The following is an 18,613-nucleotide window of genomic DNA, read 5'->3' as shown; positions in this document are numbered from 1 at the left end:
CTGGAATCCCAGGATCAAGTCACACATCGGGCTCCCCTCGAGGAACCTGCTTCTCTCTCTCTGCCTCTCTCTTGGTCTCTCTCATGAATTAACAAATAAAATCTTAAAAAAAAAAAAAAAAAAAAAAAGACTCTTTCCCTCTGCCTCCAGCCTGCACCCCCCCCCCACCCCACCATTCATGCAGGCACTCTAATAAATCTTTTTAAAAAACAAAATGAGTAGTTGAAATCAAGAATGCACCTGGAAAAGTTGGTCAGTCCCTCCCTATAAAAACCTTGTTATATTGGCAAGACTAGGGTTAAAGGCATAAAACAAACTTTAAAAAAATAAAAAAATGAAATGGCCCACCAGAGAGCTACAGTGAATACAAGCCAAGTGGCAAAATACATATTACATATAATGAGGATGTTGACAAAAGAGCAGCCACTATCTCCCATCAAAAAGGGGCTCCTATGATCTAGGATCCAAGGATTCTTTAATGTGGCCAAAGATAGTAAAGAACTGGTGGCTGGCACAGAGAGACAGGATACAAACTGTTATTTTCCTCAAATATTAAAATGCCAGCTGGTTGGCCACAGTCTTTGCTCCCTTGTTATGTCAACATGTAGAAAGGATGGTCAAAAAGCAAGCTGGGAGTTAGTTAGGGTTCTTGGTCTGCCCCTAATTATCTACACAACACGGCCAATTTAGCCTTTCTTTTTCCTACTGTGAAAGCTGAAAGGATGGCACATAGTCTTCCCACTCGTATATAGAGACCACATATGTGAAAGTTCCTTGCAAAAATAAAAAGTAGTCAGAGCCTTAAATTATACATCCCAGCACTTTGAAGAGCTGTTTCATGTCAAACAAGAACAGTTTCCCATGATGTTAGGAAGACTAATTTCTGTGGAGTGTTCATCAGTCAAAAGTACTATATGGGGAAGTTTCCCCCAAAACCCATCTATCAAATGCTCAATAGCAAAAACACCAAGAATTCTGACTTGTCCCCCTCAAATCCCCCCTAAATGGATCATGGTCATGATAAACAGCTAACAGCATAGAAGGAGCTGACCTCTGGGAAACAGCAGGAGTGAATGAAATCTGGATTAGAGTCCAAAATAAATACTGAATGGTTTAAAAATAGCTGCACCATTTCGTAAACACTAAAACACAAACACCCAAAACTCTTGAAGTTTTTGGGTATACTGTGATAAACAAGATTAAAATATCCTGGATTTTAAAATCAGGCATGAGCTTTCCCCAAGTTCTAAGCCCTTAGCAAAGTGTCCTTCTAGAGAACCTATAGAATTAAAATGGAACTGTGGAAACTGTTTTTGGGTCACAGTTATATAACCTTGTATGTACTTCTATCCCTTCCAAGATTCAGTTTAATCATTTGTAAAATAGGGTAATAATTTTTATCCTGCCTGTCGAGTGGTGCTTTAAAAGGACCAAATGTGAAAAGGTCTTCAAAACTAGGAGTAGCTTTACAGTGAGAGATTTTCACAGTTCTATTTCAGTTTTCACTGTGGTCCTTGGTTCTTGAAGTTCTCTGAAAAGAGCCAGAGGTGGTGAGCCAGAGGGGATCTAAAGAATTCTTTATTTAAAGCCACGCTAAGTAAAAAAAGAATAGAACACTCTTGTTTGAAATGAAGCAAAAAGAGAGGGAGGAGGGTTTAGATTGAGATTTTATTCACTTCTCTGTGAAGGAAGTCTGCTGATGGTCCATCTCTACAGAATCAAAAACACGGGACGCCTGGGTGGCTCAGGGTTGAGCATCTATCTGCCTTTGGCCCAGGGCATGATCCTAGGGTCCTTGTCGAGACCCGCATCGGGCTCCCCACATGGAGCCTACTTCTCCCTCTGCCTGTGTCTCTGCCTCTCTCTGTGTCTCTCTCATGAATAAATAAATAAAATCTTAAAAAAAAAATCAAAAACAGGTGAGAGAGCTGAGGATAGTTTGGCCAACTTTCCCACCTGAGCCCCTCCATCTACAACGAATACGATCTACCAGTTTTTACCTCTACTCCTGTCTTCATTCTTTGATAAATGTTCTTAAAGTACTGTGCAAATGCAGCTTTAAGCCAGGGATTCCAGTAATTGCTGCCCTTTCTACAGAGAAATTATGGGGTTGCCTAAGAAACTCAAAGTTTGAGTGTTTTATTCGGGGCAGGTGCTATGGTCTCCCTATCTCTCTGACTCTCTCCCTTTCCTTCCTCCATCAGGGTTGGGGATCATCCAAAAGGACAAGTTGGCCTGGCCCTCACTAAAGTCTGAAATGTAGACTTTAGATATTATCTCCATGTGAGCTCATACTTTTTAAAAAATTTTTTATTGGAGTTCAGTTAGCCAACATTTAGCATAACACCCAGTGCTTATCCCGCCAAGTGCCCCCCTCAGTGCCCATCACCCAGTCACCCCCATGTGAGCTTATACATAGAGTCATCTTTGGAAGTGAGGGGTTATGTTAGAAGAAACGATTTGTTAAATGAAAACCTTTATAATAAACATGATCTTTTTTGAGGAGTTTTAAAGATAGTGGGTGTTTCAAGAAACGCAACTAGCTTAGGCAATTTCAACCTCCGAAAGGTCCTGAATCAGATGGAGATCTCTGGCTTCTAGTCATTTGACCTTGAATATATTTCTATACTTTGGAGTCCTGATTAAATCATTTGTAAAATGGGATAATTCCTACCTTGCCTATTTCATAATGCCATTAAAAGGACCAAATATGGGAATGCTTTGAAAATTGTGAGTGCTTTATAATGAGGTCAAAGTCAAAACATGTGGCATAGGGTCTAGTGCCTCCACTGGCCAGCTGTGTGATTATCCAAGTCACTAACCCACATTGTGAAAACAAGGGCATGACCAGGTAGGTTTTAAAGCCTGCCAGCTATCAAATTCTATGATGTTTAAAAAAAAAAACAGAATTACCACCACCCCTTCCTTTTCACCTTTGGTAGCTGCTGCTAGGCTTATAACAAAAGGCGCTAGCATAAATTGGCCTTTTGATTGTTAATTTTATTGTAGGGAATTAAGAGTTTTCCATTAACAAACGTCAGGAAACTGAACAGAGGATGGAGCTGGAAGGATAATAGCAAGTTTATCAAGAAAATGCATATTTGCAAGTCAGAGGTTAGGCAAATTAAGAGATTCTTTATGCTTCTAGCCTCTGTGGATTGCAAGTGACTTATCTTAACACTCCTCAGAACTAGTCAACTGTAGCCAGTCTCTATTACTGTATGTAATTCAAAGCATCCAGCACAAAGGAAATGAAAGCTGAAAGGATAGGGGAAGAAGGTCAAACAGTGAATTTGATCTATACATGCTTTGCAAATAAGCAGCAAAGAAAAAAAAGCAATCCCTGCTTTGAGTTTGATAATGACAAGAAGAGCAAGAGATGAGAGTATTTATAAGAATGGATTTCTAAAATTCTCATCCTCATCAAAACCTCTTAAGTAAATAATTCCACCAGTTTTCCCTCAAAGAAATACGAATGCAGTTTTTCTGAGTTCTCCTCTCCTTCCACACCCTACACCCCATCCTTCAATGCTTTTTTCTACCTCAAAAATTACTCTTAACACCGTTCCATGATCTCTTCCATAGCCATGGACTAGTCTTAATTCTGTACTGATAGATGCTGTTATTAAATAATATATACTAGCTGTGCAGAGCATACAAAGAACAGTACTCCAGGCAATGCTGTTAACTACAGAACTGCTCAATCTTGTGATCATTCTTACAACCAATGTCCAATAATGACTAATCATGAGTAATGTCCAATCAATGGCCAGTGATTTTACCTCTAAATTAAAAAAAAAAAAAAATCAAGGTTGCGCCATCTGCTATCATTCTAATCAAGGCTGGATCCCAAGGAGACTCACTGGAGGACACTTGCCCCTATAAATCCACCCTCATCCGTACATGAAACATTGGAGGCCAGTGTGGCTGAGTCCCAAGCACATGCATGTTTTGTTTGAATGACACAGTATTTTTAAATTGTTTGAGCAGACATTAAGAAGTATATACACACTTAAAAGACCTGATTTCAGCTTCTCTTTAAAAAAAAGATGTGGCAACAGTGGACACCCTATATTCCCCATTTCCCTCCCTCTCTCTCCCCCTCCCATTCGCTTCAAAAACACCAGCCGATTTCATTTGTTTAGATTTCCTGCCTGGCCCCATTGGGACAGGAGTTTTCTACCCCACATCACAAGACACTGGTAGTGTCTTTGTTTGGATTTCCTTTATTTATATTACGTTTTAAAAGGTTTTCCTGCTTCTGAGTTTTTGTCTTAAGTCAATACAGTAGGACCACCTCAGTAGTAAAAGGCTCGAAAGATAGTCTCTAAACATGTATGGTGATATAAGTAGAGAAGTTAGAGAGAATGAAGGCTTTAGAAGAACTGTGAATAGAAGAAATATACAAGTTAAGAAAAAAGGAAATTTCATCAACACACTCAGAAATTGGGGCACCTGGTGGCTCAGTTAGTTAAGCGTCTGCCTTCAGCTCAGGTCATGGTCTCTGGGTCCTGGGATCAAGCCCCACATCAGGCTCCCTGCTCAGCGGGTAGTCTACTTCTGCTTCTTCTCTCCCCCACCCCTTCCCCCGTCTTGTGCACTCTCTCGGTCTCCAATAAATAAATACAACCTTAAAAAATATATATATCCTCAGAAATCAAAACTTGTTAAAATGAATCTGTGGTTTAAGACAACCTGAATCTCATCAAGCTTCTAACTTTGAGGAACTACAGTTATGGTGATCCCTCAAAATACTCACTTAAAAAATTGTGTGCTCACGGAACCGACTATTACATACCATAAACCAGTTAATGCCAGGGACAGAGCAACCACAAAGGAGTTCTGGCTTGGGGATCAAGAGCTCCTAAACTTGGAAATTCCTTAGAAGCTTTAAAAATTTACTGAGGTCTTAATCCATTCCAAGAGTTTAGGATTTCATTGATGTGCAGTGTGGCCTGGGCATTGGGATATTTAAAAGCTCCCCAGGTGCTTCTAAAATGGTGTCACATTTTAGAAGCACTGCTGTAGACATTACTTCAGCTATAATTAAATCTTAGAGCTATTGCTTCTTAAAGCCAATGATAGTTCTTGAGAATAAAGCGAATCACCTGCTTGTCCCCATAGCTGGAGGGAGATCTGCGTGTAACTCCTCCAAATGTGTACACTGTCCTTAAACAAAGGCTTTGGGAGGAGGCCATAGGGAATATCTTATCACAAAGAAAGATGTTAAAAAACAAACAAACAAAGGAAGATGTTATCGGACCCATCAAGGGAACCTCTACACAGGTCTACTTGAACTTGAACCAGTTAATGCCTAGACTGACCTTTGATATCCTCATTGATAAAATAGAAACAAAAGTCCCTCCCTTTGAAAGTTGGTCTAAAGATTAAACAAGATAATGTGTATGAAGCAATATGAATATATGAAACAATTACTTCTCAATAAGCAGTAACTTTCTTAAGATTTCATTTTTAAGTAATCTCTACCCCATTATGTGGTTTGAACTCACGACCCTGAGAGCAAGAGTCACGTGCTCTACCAGTTGAGCCAACCAGGCACCCCAATAAGCGGGGACTTTTTGTTAAATCCAATATTCAGTGATTATAGTTTTTCCCCAAAGACATAATCAAGAATTCTAATATTAATCTCTCCCTTTCTTATGGCAATCCAACTTCAAATGCTTTATTTTTTTGTTCTATAATTGTCCGATGAATGTGGTCTTGCCGGATGGAAAAATTATTTGAGATAAAGGGAAATTAGACCATTTATCAGCCATGAGAAGACCTGCTTGCTTCTCGCACAATATAACATGGTTGAGAGAGACTGGAGCCTCAAAATGTTAGAAGAAACTGGCCATGAATTTTAAAGTGAGTAAAAAAAAAAAAAAAACCCAATGGGTCAGCATTCGGGGAGGGAGCTGTGGAATAGCAGTTTCTTCTTTAGAGGTAGGATAACCCATATTGTACTTTTCCATTGCAGCTGTAACAAATTACAACTAACTTAACACAAATTTATTACCTTACAGTTCTGCAGGTTAAGAAAGATAAAGGAGTATGCGTCCCCAAAACGATCCGGTTTGGCATACTGGTCATTTTGAGCTGTAACCACTTGAAGAAGAGCAGATGTAGGGAGGGGCTTTCTCTGAGCTCCCCCCATCTCCCCTTCCTGCAAAAGGAATGCGATTGTTAGGAATCCCCTTCCCTGGGGTTTCATTAACCAGGGAAGACGGACTCCTCGCTGCAGAGGAGATGGGGGTCACCCCCACACCCAGACAGACTTTGTCACAACCATCATACCTTCCAGCTCTTCTTCTGGGGGCCCACTTGTCTCTCGCAAAAATCACTTACTATCCCCTAAGGGGTATATGTTTGCCCTTCCTTTCCCTGTTCTGGTGGTAGTTAGTCCCAAATCAAAGCTACGTCTTCGAATTGTTCATCTTCCCTGGGCGTCTCCCTGTGCCCATGAGGTATTCCTGGTAACAAGCTTCTGGGTTCTGCCTCTCTCGTTCATGTGTCTTTAAGTACAAGGGGGCTCAGCCGTGAACTCAGAGAAGTGGAGGGAATGTTCGTTTTCCTCCCTGTGGTTAGAAGGACGACGTGGATGCAGGGGGCTGGGAGCAAGGTGCTGACAGGGCCCATGGCTCCCTGGGGCCCGAGGACACAACCTTCACCGTGCCTCTTCCAGCTTCTAGAGTCCACCTTCCTCCCGGCACCCTTCCCCACCTTCAAAGTCACCAACTGGACCAGAGTCCTTCCGACGACCAGCTCTCTGGTTCTCAGAACAACTATCGCTCTCCTGCCTCCTTCCTCCACTTTTAAAGACCCTTCTGATTCACTGGGCCCACCTGGGTAACCCAGGGTCCCTCCCACCTTAAGGTCAGCTGGCTGGTAATTTGCTCCGACAGCCCCTGACTCCCCTTTGCCCCGGGGACATCATGTATTCACAAAGCAACAACTTATGGAAAGAGAAGTCTAACCAGACCACCCAATTATGTTGCCACGCGTGATCATTTTACTTCTCAGCTCAGTCAACACTGTTACCCCAAATCCAGGGATGAGAATGTGGACGTCTTCCAGGATTATTCAATGATCACATCTTAAACCCACCCCATGGTGAGTTTAAACCAGTAGCACTCGACACAAGACAGATGAAGATAGTCATTGGCCAAGTCAGCTGTCCGCAGGCCATGACACCCCCTCCTCTAACCTGATCCACAGCAGATACTGCTAAGGGATGAGGCATCATCGTTACCAAGGATCCTTCTCCAGGGGGTCCCTCCGCTACTGTCCATCAGAGCTGGCACGCAGACTGAAATCTCTTTTCCATCCTAAATTTGGTGGCAAGACACTTGCTCTCAGGGCCTTTCTTGGCATAAAGTGATGGCCCCATGTTTTTAAATTGGCAGACAAATGAATCCCAGCTGAGTTAAATAGATTACAAGAAGACCATAAAATAAGCCAACTAATTAATTCAAACCTTCACAGAATCTGTGAGTAATCCATGATCATGGTAGAGAGTTTAGGGAAAACAAGAAGAAAATCATCCATAATTCTACGTCCCAGAAATAAATTTTGATGCCCACTCTCTCCAATGTGTTCATATTCATTCATTCATTCAATGCATTTTTAGTGAGCCTCCCTGCTAGGCATGATTCCAGGCTTTGAGGGTACAGTATGAGGAAAAACAATCAAAGAAAACCTATGCCCTCAATGAGCTCGGTTAGGTACCAAGAAAAAAAAAAAAACGAAAATGATACTCTATTTTTCATATTCTTTGTAGTTGGTTTTTTCTATTTGCTAGTTATTAAAAAAAATACCCCTCTAATTTTGTCAGGCTTCTGTAGTTTTCCCAATAGGCTTGACTGCACTGAGAGATAAGATGATCACAGATCGCTACACGATTGGGAGACCAGTTTGACTTCTCTGTCCGTTGTCTGCTGCTATGTCATCAGGAAACTTCCCAGGTGGAGGGAATGCCGTGAATTCTTATTCCTCCAAAGACCACTGAGGGAATTGAAGAGAACCTCATTTTATCTTGTTCTACTTATCTTTGTTGCACAATGTGTACCCCTAGAGCTTAGTCCCTTAAAACAGCAACGTTTTATTGTTATTGACGCAAGTCTGAAGGTTTCCTTGGCTCAGAGGGGTAATTCTCTCTTGGAGTATTTTTTCTCATGCAGTCTGACAGTTTTTGGTACTGAAGTCATCTTGAAGGTTTTTGGTTTTTTTTTTTTAAGGTTTTATTCATTTATTTATTTGAGGGAAAGAGTGAGTGAGAGAGAGCAATAATGAAGGGAGAGGGAGAAGCAGACTCCCCACTGAGCAGGGAGCCTGATGCAGGGCTGGATCCCAGGGTCCTGGGATCACGATCTGAGTCCAAGGCAGACACTTAAATGACTGAGCCCACCCAGGCACCCCATTTTGAAGGTTTCTTTATTCATATAGTCATGGATTTTGGCCATTGGCAGGAATGTCAGCCAAAGTTGTGGTCTGAACACCCACCCACAGCCTCAGTCCGTGATCTGGGCTTCTTCACACATGGTGGTTGGGTCTCAAGATCAAGTGACCCAAAAGTGCAAGGTAGGAGCTGTCTTGCTGTTTATGCCTAAGCTTTGGAAACCACATAGGGCCATTTCTACCACAGTCGCAAGCCCATCAGATTCAAGGGGAGGAAAGAGAGGCCACATCTTAGTAGGACTAGTATCAACATCACATGGTAGGAGTTGGTGTATTGTGGTGACCGTCTTTGGAAAACATAATCAGCCGCATACCTCAACGTCCTCACACCTTTAATCTGTATGCTTAAAATCAGGGCCAGCAAACGTCCTGAGCCACTGTAAGCTTAAGAGGAATGTTCTAGCATTATCCAGACTCGCTAAAAAAACATCTCAAAGACTCGTTTTAGTAAGAACTGATCATTGAGTAACAAACTATCCTAATTCCTCCATGTTTATCGCATGGATTCACATTTTAAAGTAGTAGTTGGTGATTAAAAACAAAACACTTGATCAGATGTTTTTCCTCTTTAATTTGCAAAACTTGCTTTGAAGGTGTGACCCACAGAGAAACAATCTTTCCTATGTATGAAGCATGGGAAGAACTACTAAGTACTTTTGGCACCCAAAGCTATTATAATGATAATATAAGTTAAAGAGTGCTTAAGTGTCAGATTCAGAAGGCTAGTAAATGAGCTCCAGACATCTGCAGGATCTCTATGTTCATCACTGGGAAGGTCTAACCACATTAATTCACATCAGGTTACTCTTGGCAAAAATTCCAGATGAGAATTTAGAGAAACTTTAAAATACATGCTTGCTGAAACAAATCAGCATTTTATCATTTTATTTCAACACTTGATGAGCACCTGTGATGTATCTGGTACAAACAAATGCTCGGGACTCTGGTGTCCTAGCTATTAAGGATCTACATCAGAATATGCATATTCAGGGGATGAGTACTATTTAAATGGTTGACACTTTATCACTGAAATAGCACAAATGGAATCCTCTTATAATAAATAGCATTGTCAAGAGTCCACAGCGTGGACGTATAAATATTCACAGCAGAACACATGCAACATCAGCGGGCTATTGCTCTGATCACAGCACACTCTTCCTATTGTACAGCAAATACTTTTTCATGTCTCTCTCTAAAAAGAATTTACCTTATAGTTTCATAATTGTTTCCTGTAGAGGGGAGAGTCAAGCTGGATGGTGGCTGAAAGGCACACATTTCTTTCGTCCTGATGTCAAAGAAGCACTCACTTCTTCCCATGTTGTATAAATTCTCAAATCCTTGCTCCAGACTTAACATAAAGAAGTAAACATTTCCCCCTCTCTGAGCTCAGTCTTTCATGTTAACTCACCACACAGTGAATGTTAATTGTTTCTTTTAGACCTGTTTTCTTTTATTTTTTTTAGATTTTATTTATTTATGTGACAGAGAGCAAGCGAGCACAAGCAGGTGGAGCAGCAGAGGGAGAGGGAGAAGCAGCCTCTCCGCTGAGCGGGGAGCCTGACTGGGACCCGATCCCAGTACCCTGGGATCATGACCTGTGCTGAAGGCAGACGCCTAACCGACTGAGCCACCCAGCTGCCCCTTCAGACTTGTTTTCTAACCATGACTTCATTACAACGAAAGTCACTGTTTTGACATTTTTTGTATTCTCTAGAGCTCATTATAATGCAAGTCAACGCCCACAATTTCCAACAACATCATGTATTAATTAATTGATAAAATCAACCTAAGAAATCGGAGATTCCTCTGCATGAACTTAATGGGTCATTTCACCTACAGAGGGCGGAGGAGAAGGAACAGATGCGAGAAGAGGATCAGAGATTAGCAAAGGAAAGTGCTGTTTTGCTTTCCGTTTATTCTTTGTTTCTGAGGCTTGGTCTGGCTTTGGTCTGCTCTTGCTGGAGAAAAGGAATGCGTCCCCTCATTTCCGAAGCCTGCTCACCAGCCTCGTCCCGACAAGAAAGATGGCCCGGATAAAACCACATTTTCCTGGAATCTCAACCTTTTCTCCCCACTACTAAAGATGGTTCAGGGAACTCGCACCATCCAAGTCTTTTCCAGAAAATTGTTTTCTTTGTTGAATCATATATAATACTTAAACAGGGAGAGGAAATGATGGAAACTTTTCTTTCTGGTCGTGGAATGGATTCAGTGCTTGCATGACTCCAGTGAGGGGGATTGGAATTACTCGTGGACTTTTTAGGGCCTTTCCTGGATATTCACTTCTTGGTCATTGATAAGTGACAACTTAAAATAATCTAGAAATAGGAGACCTGGGTGGCTCTGTGCTTGAGCATCTGAGATAGATTTTCATATATAGAGAGATATTAGCCTTCAGAGAACTTACATCTAGCTGGGAGACAGACAACAACCAATCCCAAATATGCACGCATTTACCCAACAAAATTGCAGACAGTACATAAGGTGGTAGGGGCACAGCAGAGCACCAAAGAGGCCCTCATCCCGCCCCTCGGCAGAGTCGTCACAGAGACAGGCCCCATCCAATGTAGCGCACATAGGAGTTGAACGCTGTATAATTTAGAACTTTTTCAGTTCCAAGTGGCCAAAATGCCAACTCACAGTGCCATTAAAAAAATAACAAAAAAAAAAAAAAAAAAAAGGAGAAGAAGAAGAAGGTGTTTATTGGTTCAGGTAGTTAAAAAGCTGAGGGTTAGTTGAGGCAGGGGCTGCTGCAGGGGCTCCAGGTGTTTTCTAGGCCGCGCATCTCCTTCCTTCAGCCAGTTCACCTATATTTCAGTTCCCATTCCCGTGTTCAAATCCAGTAGTAACAGAACTGTTTCTCTTCTGCAGGCAGACATCCTGGGCGGGACTGTCACCGGCTCAGAGAGGACTCCCCGCGCTGCCTGCACCCATCCTGGCCGGGGCTCGTGCTGCCCTGATGGGCAGGCCTGCATCCCACGCTCACCTGGAGGAGCCTGTGGGCTGAGAGCAGGGAAGAGAGTCGGTGCTCAGAAGATGCGGGGGTTGCCTTGCCAAACGGAGGGGCACGGACAGTGGCAGCCAGACACCGAGGCACTGCCCACTGGGGCGGCCCGTGTGGCCCACCCTCTGTGACCCAAGTTCCACTAACAGCAATTTCTATCCTTAACGGTGCCTCTCAGTGACAGTCAAAGGGATTCAACTCCCGGCCACAGACACACACCTTGATATGCTGGTGTCCTTCTCCTGTCGCTCCCAGTATCCCACCTGTCTCATGTCATCCCCGGGCCTGGCTGCCAGCCAGTGCTCACCAAAGTCCTCCCACCCCCTCCACCTCCCTGCTGTCCTCCCTCATTTCCTGTGCCTGCTCCCTTTGCCCAAGTCCGCTTCTACATGACCTCTGCTTCCTCTCTTCTCCATCCTGGCTCCTCTAGGCTTACCTGTTTTTCAAGTGTTCCCTCCACTGATTACCACCCACCCGCACAATAAAGTTCAGGAACTTCTTAAAAGGTCGAGGAGCAGGGGGGTGGCTGGGAGGCACCAAGTGGCAACCAGAGATTGGACTGTTTTAATCCGAGGGAGTGAAAAATACAGATGTTATTTTTTCTTCCCTCTCTACCATCCCAATAATCCTACCCCACTGTCTGTGATTTTAAATGTGGTAAGAATCTGGGACGGGGGTTAGGCGAGTAGTGGGGCGCTTTTGAATTAAGCTCTAAAGGGTGAACAGGAATGAATGAAGTGAATGGGTCTGGAGGATGAAGAAGTGCTGGGAAGGAGGCAGCCCCTGGCCCGAAGAGCAGCAGGTGCCATCAGAGCAGGGAGCAGACTCCAGCGCCCAACCACAGGGTTGGCTCAGAAGGCCTGAGAGGTTCCTGGGGAACAAAAGAAAGTCCTTGAATAGCATTCCTAAGCCCCAGCCCTGTGAGCAAGAAATCCCTTCGGAGCCTCCACGCCTGGGCTGTTACCCTCCAGCAACCTGAGTTACCTAAATCTCTGCGAAGCAAGAAATGCCAAGTGCCTTCAGCTCGTGTCTCTTGGCTGAACCTGTTGGACGCCTCTCTGTGCCGAAGCTCAAATAAGATTCACTGCCAAGATCATTTTGCTGTTACAACCACGATTAGTTCAACTTTCTAATCTTTCACTGCACGATTTTTTGAGAGAAACCTAATGCCGATAGGAGATAAAGCTCGTTTATTTGCCTAAGACTATAGGAAAAAAAAAATTCTTGTTTACATGTCCAAGTATTTACTGATACGGTTGGTTTTAAATCCATCATCTTGCAGTTTGTTTTTTCTTTGCCCCATCTGTTATTTGTTCTCTCTTTTTAATATCTTTTTGCTCTCTTTTGGGTTGAATATTTTTGTAATTGCATTTTATTTCCTTGGGTGGCTCGTTAGCTGTAACTATTTTATTTTGTTTTAGTGGCTGCTTTAGGGTTTATAGTGTACATCCTTAATCTATTACAGTCAACTTCCAGGGATAATATACCACTTCACAGAGAGTATGAAAACCTCACAATAGCACACTCCATTTTCCTACCTCCAGGTCATTGTGCTATTATTGTCATACATCTGACATTGGATTTATACATTATAAACCCTACAGTGCATTGTGTATGTTGCATTTTTTTCTGTTAAACATTGATCTTTAAAGCAGATTTTTTTTAAAGATTGTATTTATTTATTCATGAGAGACATAGAGAGAGAGGCAGAGACACAGGCAGACGGAGGAGCAGGCTCCATGTAGGGAGCCTGACATGGGACTCGATCCCGGGACCCCAGGATCACACCCTGGGCTGAAGACAGATGCTCAACTGCTGAGCCACCCAGGCGTCCCTTAAGCAGATTATTTAAAAAAAGCCAAGCAGTGGGTGGGTGGTTTTATATTTGTTTATCTGTGTTCTATTTCCAGTGTTCCCTATCCTTCAGTACCTCTAGATTTCTTTCTAATATCATTTTCCTTCTGCCTGAAGGACTGCTTTTAAAAATTGATGTTGGTTCAGTCTGTTGGTGTGATGAATTCTTTTAGCTTGTGTATGCCTGAAAGAAACTTTTTATTTAACCTTCATTTTCGAAAGGCATTTTGCGATATTGCCCCACTGTCCCGTGGCTCACATGGTTTCCCACAAGACATCTGCTGTCGTTTTGATCCTTGTGTCCACTGCCCCCAAACCTCCTCCACATATTCTGTGGCATTTTTCCCCAACAGCTTCTCATATCATTATCCTGGTTTTAAGCAATTTGATTATGATATACCTTGGTATTGTTTTCAAATTTCTTGTTCTTAGACTCTACTGAATTTCTTGGATTTGTAGATTTATAATCTTCATGAAATTTGGAAAATGTCTGGTCATTATTTTTCAAATATCCTCACTGTCCCTCTCCTTCAGGAACTCTAAGCACATGTATCAAGTCATGTGACATTGCCCCACGGTTCGCTAATGCTCTACTCATTTTTTTTCAGTCTTTTTTTTTTTTTCCTGAGTTTCATTTTGGATCATTTCCATTGCTCTCTTTATGTAATTTTTTTTATTCTGTTGAGTCTAATACATTGCAGTTTTCATCTTAGTGTATCTTTAATTTCTCAAAGTTCAATTTGGGCCTTTTTACTGTTTTCCATGTCTCTACAGGCTCAAGCATTTCTCTACCTTATCATATGAACCTATGGAATACAGCTATAACTGTTTTCATGTCCTTATTTACTGATTTTACTGTGTCACTTCTAGATCTTCTTCTTCTTTTTCTTCTTTAGAGTGAAGGGTTAGGGAGAGAGAGAATCTTAAGCAGGTTCCATCCCTAGTGCAGAGCTGCCATGAGGCTCAATCTCACAACCCTGAGATCATGACCTGAGTTGAAATCAAGAGTTGGACACTTAACCAACTGAGCCACCCCATTGCCCCGGGACCTGTTTCTATTGGTTTATTTCTCTTTATTATGGATTGTTTTAGATGCCAGTCCTTGTTAAGTTCTGCTATCAATATTCTAGAATGTTGTTCTGGGACATAGTTATGTTATTTGGAAGTAGTTGGATCCTTTCAAGACTTTTAAGTTTTATTAGTCAGGACCAGAGCAGCCTTACTCGAGAGACAACTTTGCCCTCTGGGTACTACCAGCGCTCGGTGAATTAGAAGGTTCTTCCTCTGGATGGTGGGAGCACGACCTACCCCAGTCCCGTGTGAGCTGTTGGGATTGTTTTCTCTGCTCCATTTGGGAAGATCTTTCCCTCAGGTGGCTTCCGCATGCTCAAGCTCTAATCAGCAATCAGCATAGGACTTGAGGGGAACCCTCTGCAGCTCTCTGGATCTTCTTTCTGTGACTTCAACCTAGAAACTCTCTTTAGGTGCTAAGCTGGAGCAGTGGTAGGGGTTATTTCATTTGTTTTTGGTTTCTCAAGGACGACTATCCTGAGCTGCCTGATGTCCCACATCTGAGAACCATTGTTTCATACATTTTGTCCAGTTTTTCAGTTGTTTCAGATAGGAGGATAAATTTAGTCCCTGTTGCCCTTCCTGAGCTGAAAGCAAATGTCTTAAACTGTGTTAAACTGATAGTCCTCAAACTTCACTGTGCGTCAGAATCAACTGGAAGGCTCACTAAAACACAGATTCCTAGACCTCCCGCAGAGTTTCTAAGTAAGTAGGTGTGGGACCTGAAAAGCAGTATTTTTAACAAGTTCTCAGATGATGTTGCAGCTTCTGGTCTAGGACCACACTTTGAGAACTACTGTGTTAAACGAATTTAACTAAGAACATATCAGGTGATCTTCATCTATGAATCAGTAACACAGTGTGAACCATATTGATAATCAAGGCAAAGCTTGTCAGAGAAAAACAAGCATAAGTAAATGTATTATTTGAAGGTATTTGGGGACATACATATCAAGAACTAAAGAAAAGCTGTTCATTTCCTCTTATCTGATAAATCCAGGAAATAAACTCTGTAGAAACGATATGGATCCATCTTTCCCAAATAACATTCCTTAGAACATCAGTAACCTGTGAGTTGTTCATAGGTTCTTTGTGAAAGGTCTTTATGGTTAAATAGGGTTAGGAACCTGTAATATGCTAATATATTTTATAAATTTTCCAAGAGAAAGAATATGAAAGGTTTCCCAAACTTATTTGACCACAAAACCGTTTTATTTGGCAAAACTCTCTAATGTTCCTTGGAAGCCAGTTTCAGAAATACCGGAGCAGACCCTTGGCATTAGCAGGCCTACCATTTTCAGAGCCAGCCGGTTGTCAGGAGACATTCCATCACCGAAACAGCCTGGGATTCTGATGGAGCTGGACGGAGCCTGGGGAGTGGGTGCCCCGGCTAATGAATGAGCTCAGCCCACTGCCCACAACACACCCCTAGCGCGGCTTCCTAGTCTGCTGCTCTTCACACAGCGGCTTTTACAGTCAGTCATAAAAGTCTGTTGGCCTTGTGAAAGTGGCCCTGAGGGAAATGCCTGCTGGTGGTTTGGTGATGGAAAAAAATTATTAAAAGGAAAAGGAGGTGGAGATGGAGGTAATATTAGAAAGGGGGGGGGTCTTAGCAAGAAAACAGATACATTCCAAAGGTGGTCTCCTAAATTTGGCAGGGACACGGATCTATATGCAAATGAGCTCATTCCACAGCCTACATGGAAACCATAAAAAGTGATTCATGAACTGTTTTAATGAGATGCAAAACTTAGCAAGATAAAACATTACACATGTTAATTGCTGACAGAAATGCAATTCAAGAGAAAGCCAGAGGCCTGGGCGGGTGTTTCGGTGAAGCCACCCGAGGTGAAGACATTTATACAGTAAATAAAATTGGTTTCTAGAATTTAAAGAAAAGCTTCTCTTGGTATATTATGATGCAAGAAGGGAGGGGTGGTCTTAGCCGACCACATTCCAAGGAAATGAAATATATTTCACCCTAAGCTAAAGATATCACAGAAGAAAATATCTGGGTAATAAGCCTCATGTGTCAGGATATGCAGAAAGCTGTAGAGGAAGAAAGTGCTGCTCATCACCATGATACTCCTACAAAACCTCAACTCACCTTCTCCTCTTACGCCATTCACACCCAGCTTAGGCGCAGTCTCCTGTGACTTGGCCAGTGTCACCCAGGATCTCCTACGGGCCAGGCCGTCTGACGCTTACAGGGGGTTTGACTGTAAAGAAGGCAGTGCCCTGCCCACCAGGGGCTTGCAGCATCACCTGTTCTCCCAGGGGCGGAGGCCTGGTCAACTGTTGCAGACTGACCTTCCGCATCTCCTACTAAACTGCGTTTGATCTGTCTTGCTCATCTTCATGTTGTACAGGATACATACTTCTTGATTAAATGAATATTCCTTAGAATAAAGTTTGAAAACAATCTAGATACAGGCATACCTCATTTATCACGCTTTGTAGCGCTCAAGGCTTTTACAAGTTGAGGTTCTGTGGCAACCCTGCTTTCAGCAGCCGTATCAGCACTGTGTTTCCTGCAGCATTTGCTCTCTTCATGTCTCTGCGCCACATTTTGGTGATTTTGCAATATTTCAAACTATTTTTTCATTATTGTTATTATATTTGTGGTGGTGATCTGTGATTCTCACTCACTGAAAGCCCAGATGATGGTTAGCACTTCTTAGCAATAGACTATTTTTAAATTAAGGTACAAGCAATTTTTTAGACAGAAAACCCAAGGATTAAATATTGTCAAGGAGGAAAACAAATAAAATAGAATTACAGAAATCGTATTCGTTACCTAAAGTATCCCAAACTTTGCCTTCTCCTGGTTTAGGCTCCAGCTTTCCCGTGTGTTTGGCATGGCTTGTCCCTTCCTGTCTGTTGGCATCCTACCTCTTTAAGGCTCAGTTGAAAGACTTCATCCTCCCCGAAGTATGAAGACTTTCACGTCCCTTCTAGGATTCACCTTCTAGAAGATGCTGCTAATTCTCACCCAGACACCTCCAGCTTTACCTGCAGGGTTTGCAGGTGGACTTTCAACTGCTAAAAGCTGCATGTCTGGGCAGCCCCGGTGGCGCAGCGGTTTAGTGCCACCTGCAGCCCGGGGTGTGATCCTGGAGACCCAGGATCGAGTCCCACATCAGGCTCCTTGCATGGAACCTGCTTCTCCCTCTGCCTGTGTCTCTGCGCCCCTCTCTCTCTCTCTCTGTGTGTGTGTGTGTGTCTCTCATGAATAAATAAATAAAATCTTTAAAAAAAATAAAAATAAAAGCTGCATGTCTTTGGCTGAGAACCTCCTCCAAACCTGGAGCCGGCTGCCCTGCCCATGCTCGGTGGGCCAGAAGCGCTAAAGAAAGAACCCCTTCCAGAGAGCCCCCTGTTCCAAGACTGATGGAAAGCAGTTGGTCCTTTTAATGTGCTCAGCTCCCCGTGATAGAATAGCCTGGACTAGGCGGCGGAAGCCCAGAGATTTATTGCTCATGGTTTGGGAGGCTGGGAAGTCCAGAATCAAGAGGCCAGCTGCTTTGGTTCCCAGTGAGGCTCTCTTCCTAGTTGGAGTCAGTTGACTCTTGCTGTGTCCTCACAGGACATGGGGACAGAGATACCAAGCACTCTGGCGTCTTTTTCCTATAAGGACACTAATCCTGTCATGACCTCATCAAAACCTAATTACCTCCTGGGGCCCCATGTCCCAATACCAGCACATAAGGGATTAAGATTTCAACATGGGAATTTTGGAGAACACAACATCCAGTCCATAACACTGGTGAAAAAGCACCTCATCTCCTGTGCGACTTGAGTGGAATGACTGTGGGGTCGTGTCCATGTCATTTCCTGGTGTCCCCAGAGGACTAAGCTCCCATTTCCCAGAGGTGACTGGCCGGATAACACATCAATGACGCCCCACTTCCCCGCCCACCTTCCTCCCCAATGCCTTCAAAAGAAAAGTCTGTCCTCACTTCCTTGTATCAGGGCCCGCTCCCCCCGGGCTCCCGGGTTCCCGTGCTATAATATGTCTCACATTATGCTCTTTGTTGCAGGGTTTTATGAATGTCTAGACTCTTGTAACTAAACCATAAAGCCTTTGGAGAAGAGAAATTTTCTTTACATGCTGTTTCCCCCAAAGCCTAGCAAAAATACCTCGCGTATAGCAGGTGCTTTAAAAACACTAGGTTAAGTAATGACATTAATCAAACTCAGGATTTTTACAAGAAAGGCATTATAGCC

General features: G+C 42.9%; 1 protein-coding gene across 2 annotated transcripts in view; it reads right to left on the bottom strand.

The window, feature by feature from the left end:
• Positions 1–18,613, bottom strand: part of ZDHHC17 (zinc finger DHHC-type palmitoyltransferase 17) — a 189,910-nt gene that overhangs the window by 53,692 nt on the left and 117,605 nt on the right. The window contains exon 17 of one of the 2 annotated variants that reach the window (XM_025439403.3): positions 11,144–11,460. The exons of the other annotated variant lie outside the window; for it this stretch is intronic. Coding sequence (XP_025295188.1) covers positions 11,265–11,460 — 196 coding nt within the window. The 3' untranslated portion in view covers positions 11,144–11,264. Of the gene's footprint in view, positions 1–11,143; positions 11,461–18,613 lie in introns of those variants that run through there. 2 annotated transcript variants of the gene reach the window in all.

The sequence above is a fragment of the Canis lupus genome, chromosome 15 (assembly GCF_003254725.2).
Source record: "Canis lupus dingo isolate Sandy chromosome 15, ASM325472v2, whole genome shotgun sequence".
Classification (NCBI taxonomy): Eukaryota; Metazoa; Chordata; class Mammalia; order Carnivora; family Canidae; genus Canis; species Canis lupus.
This window is presented reverse-complemented; position numbering and strand designations above follow the sequence as displayed.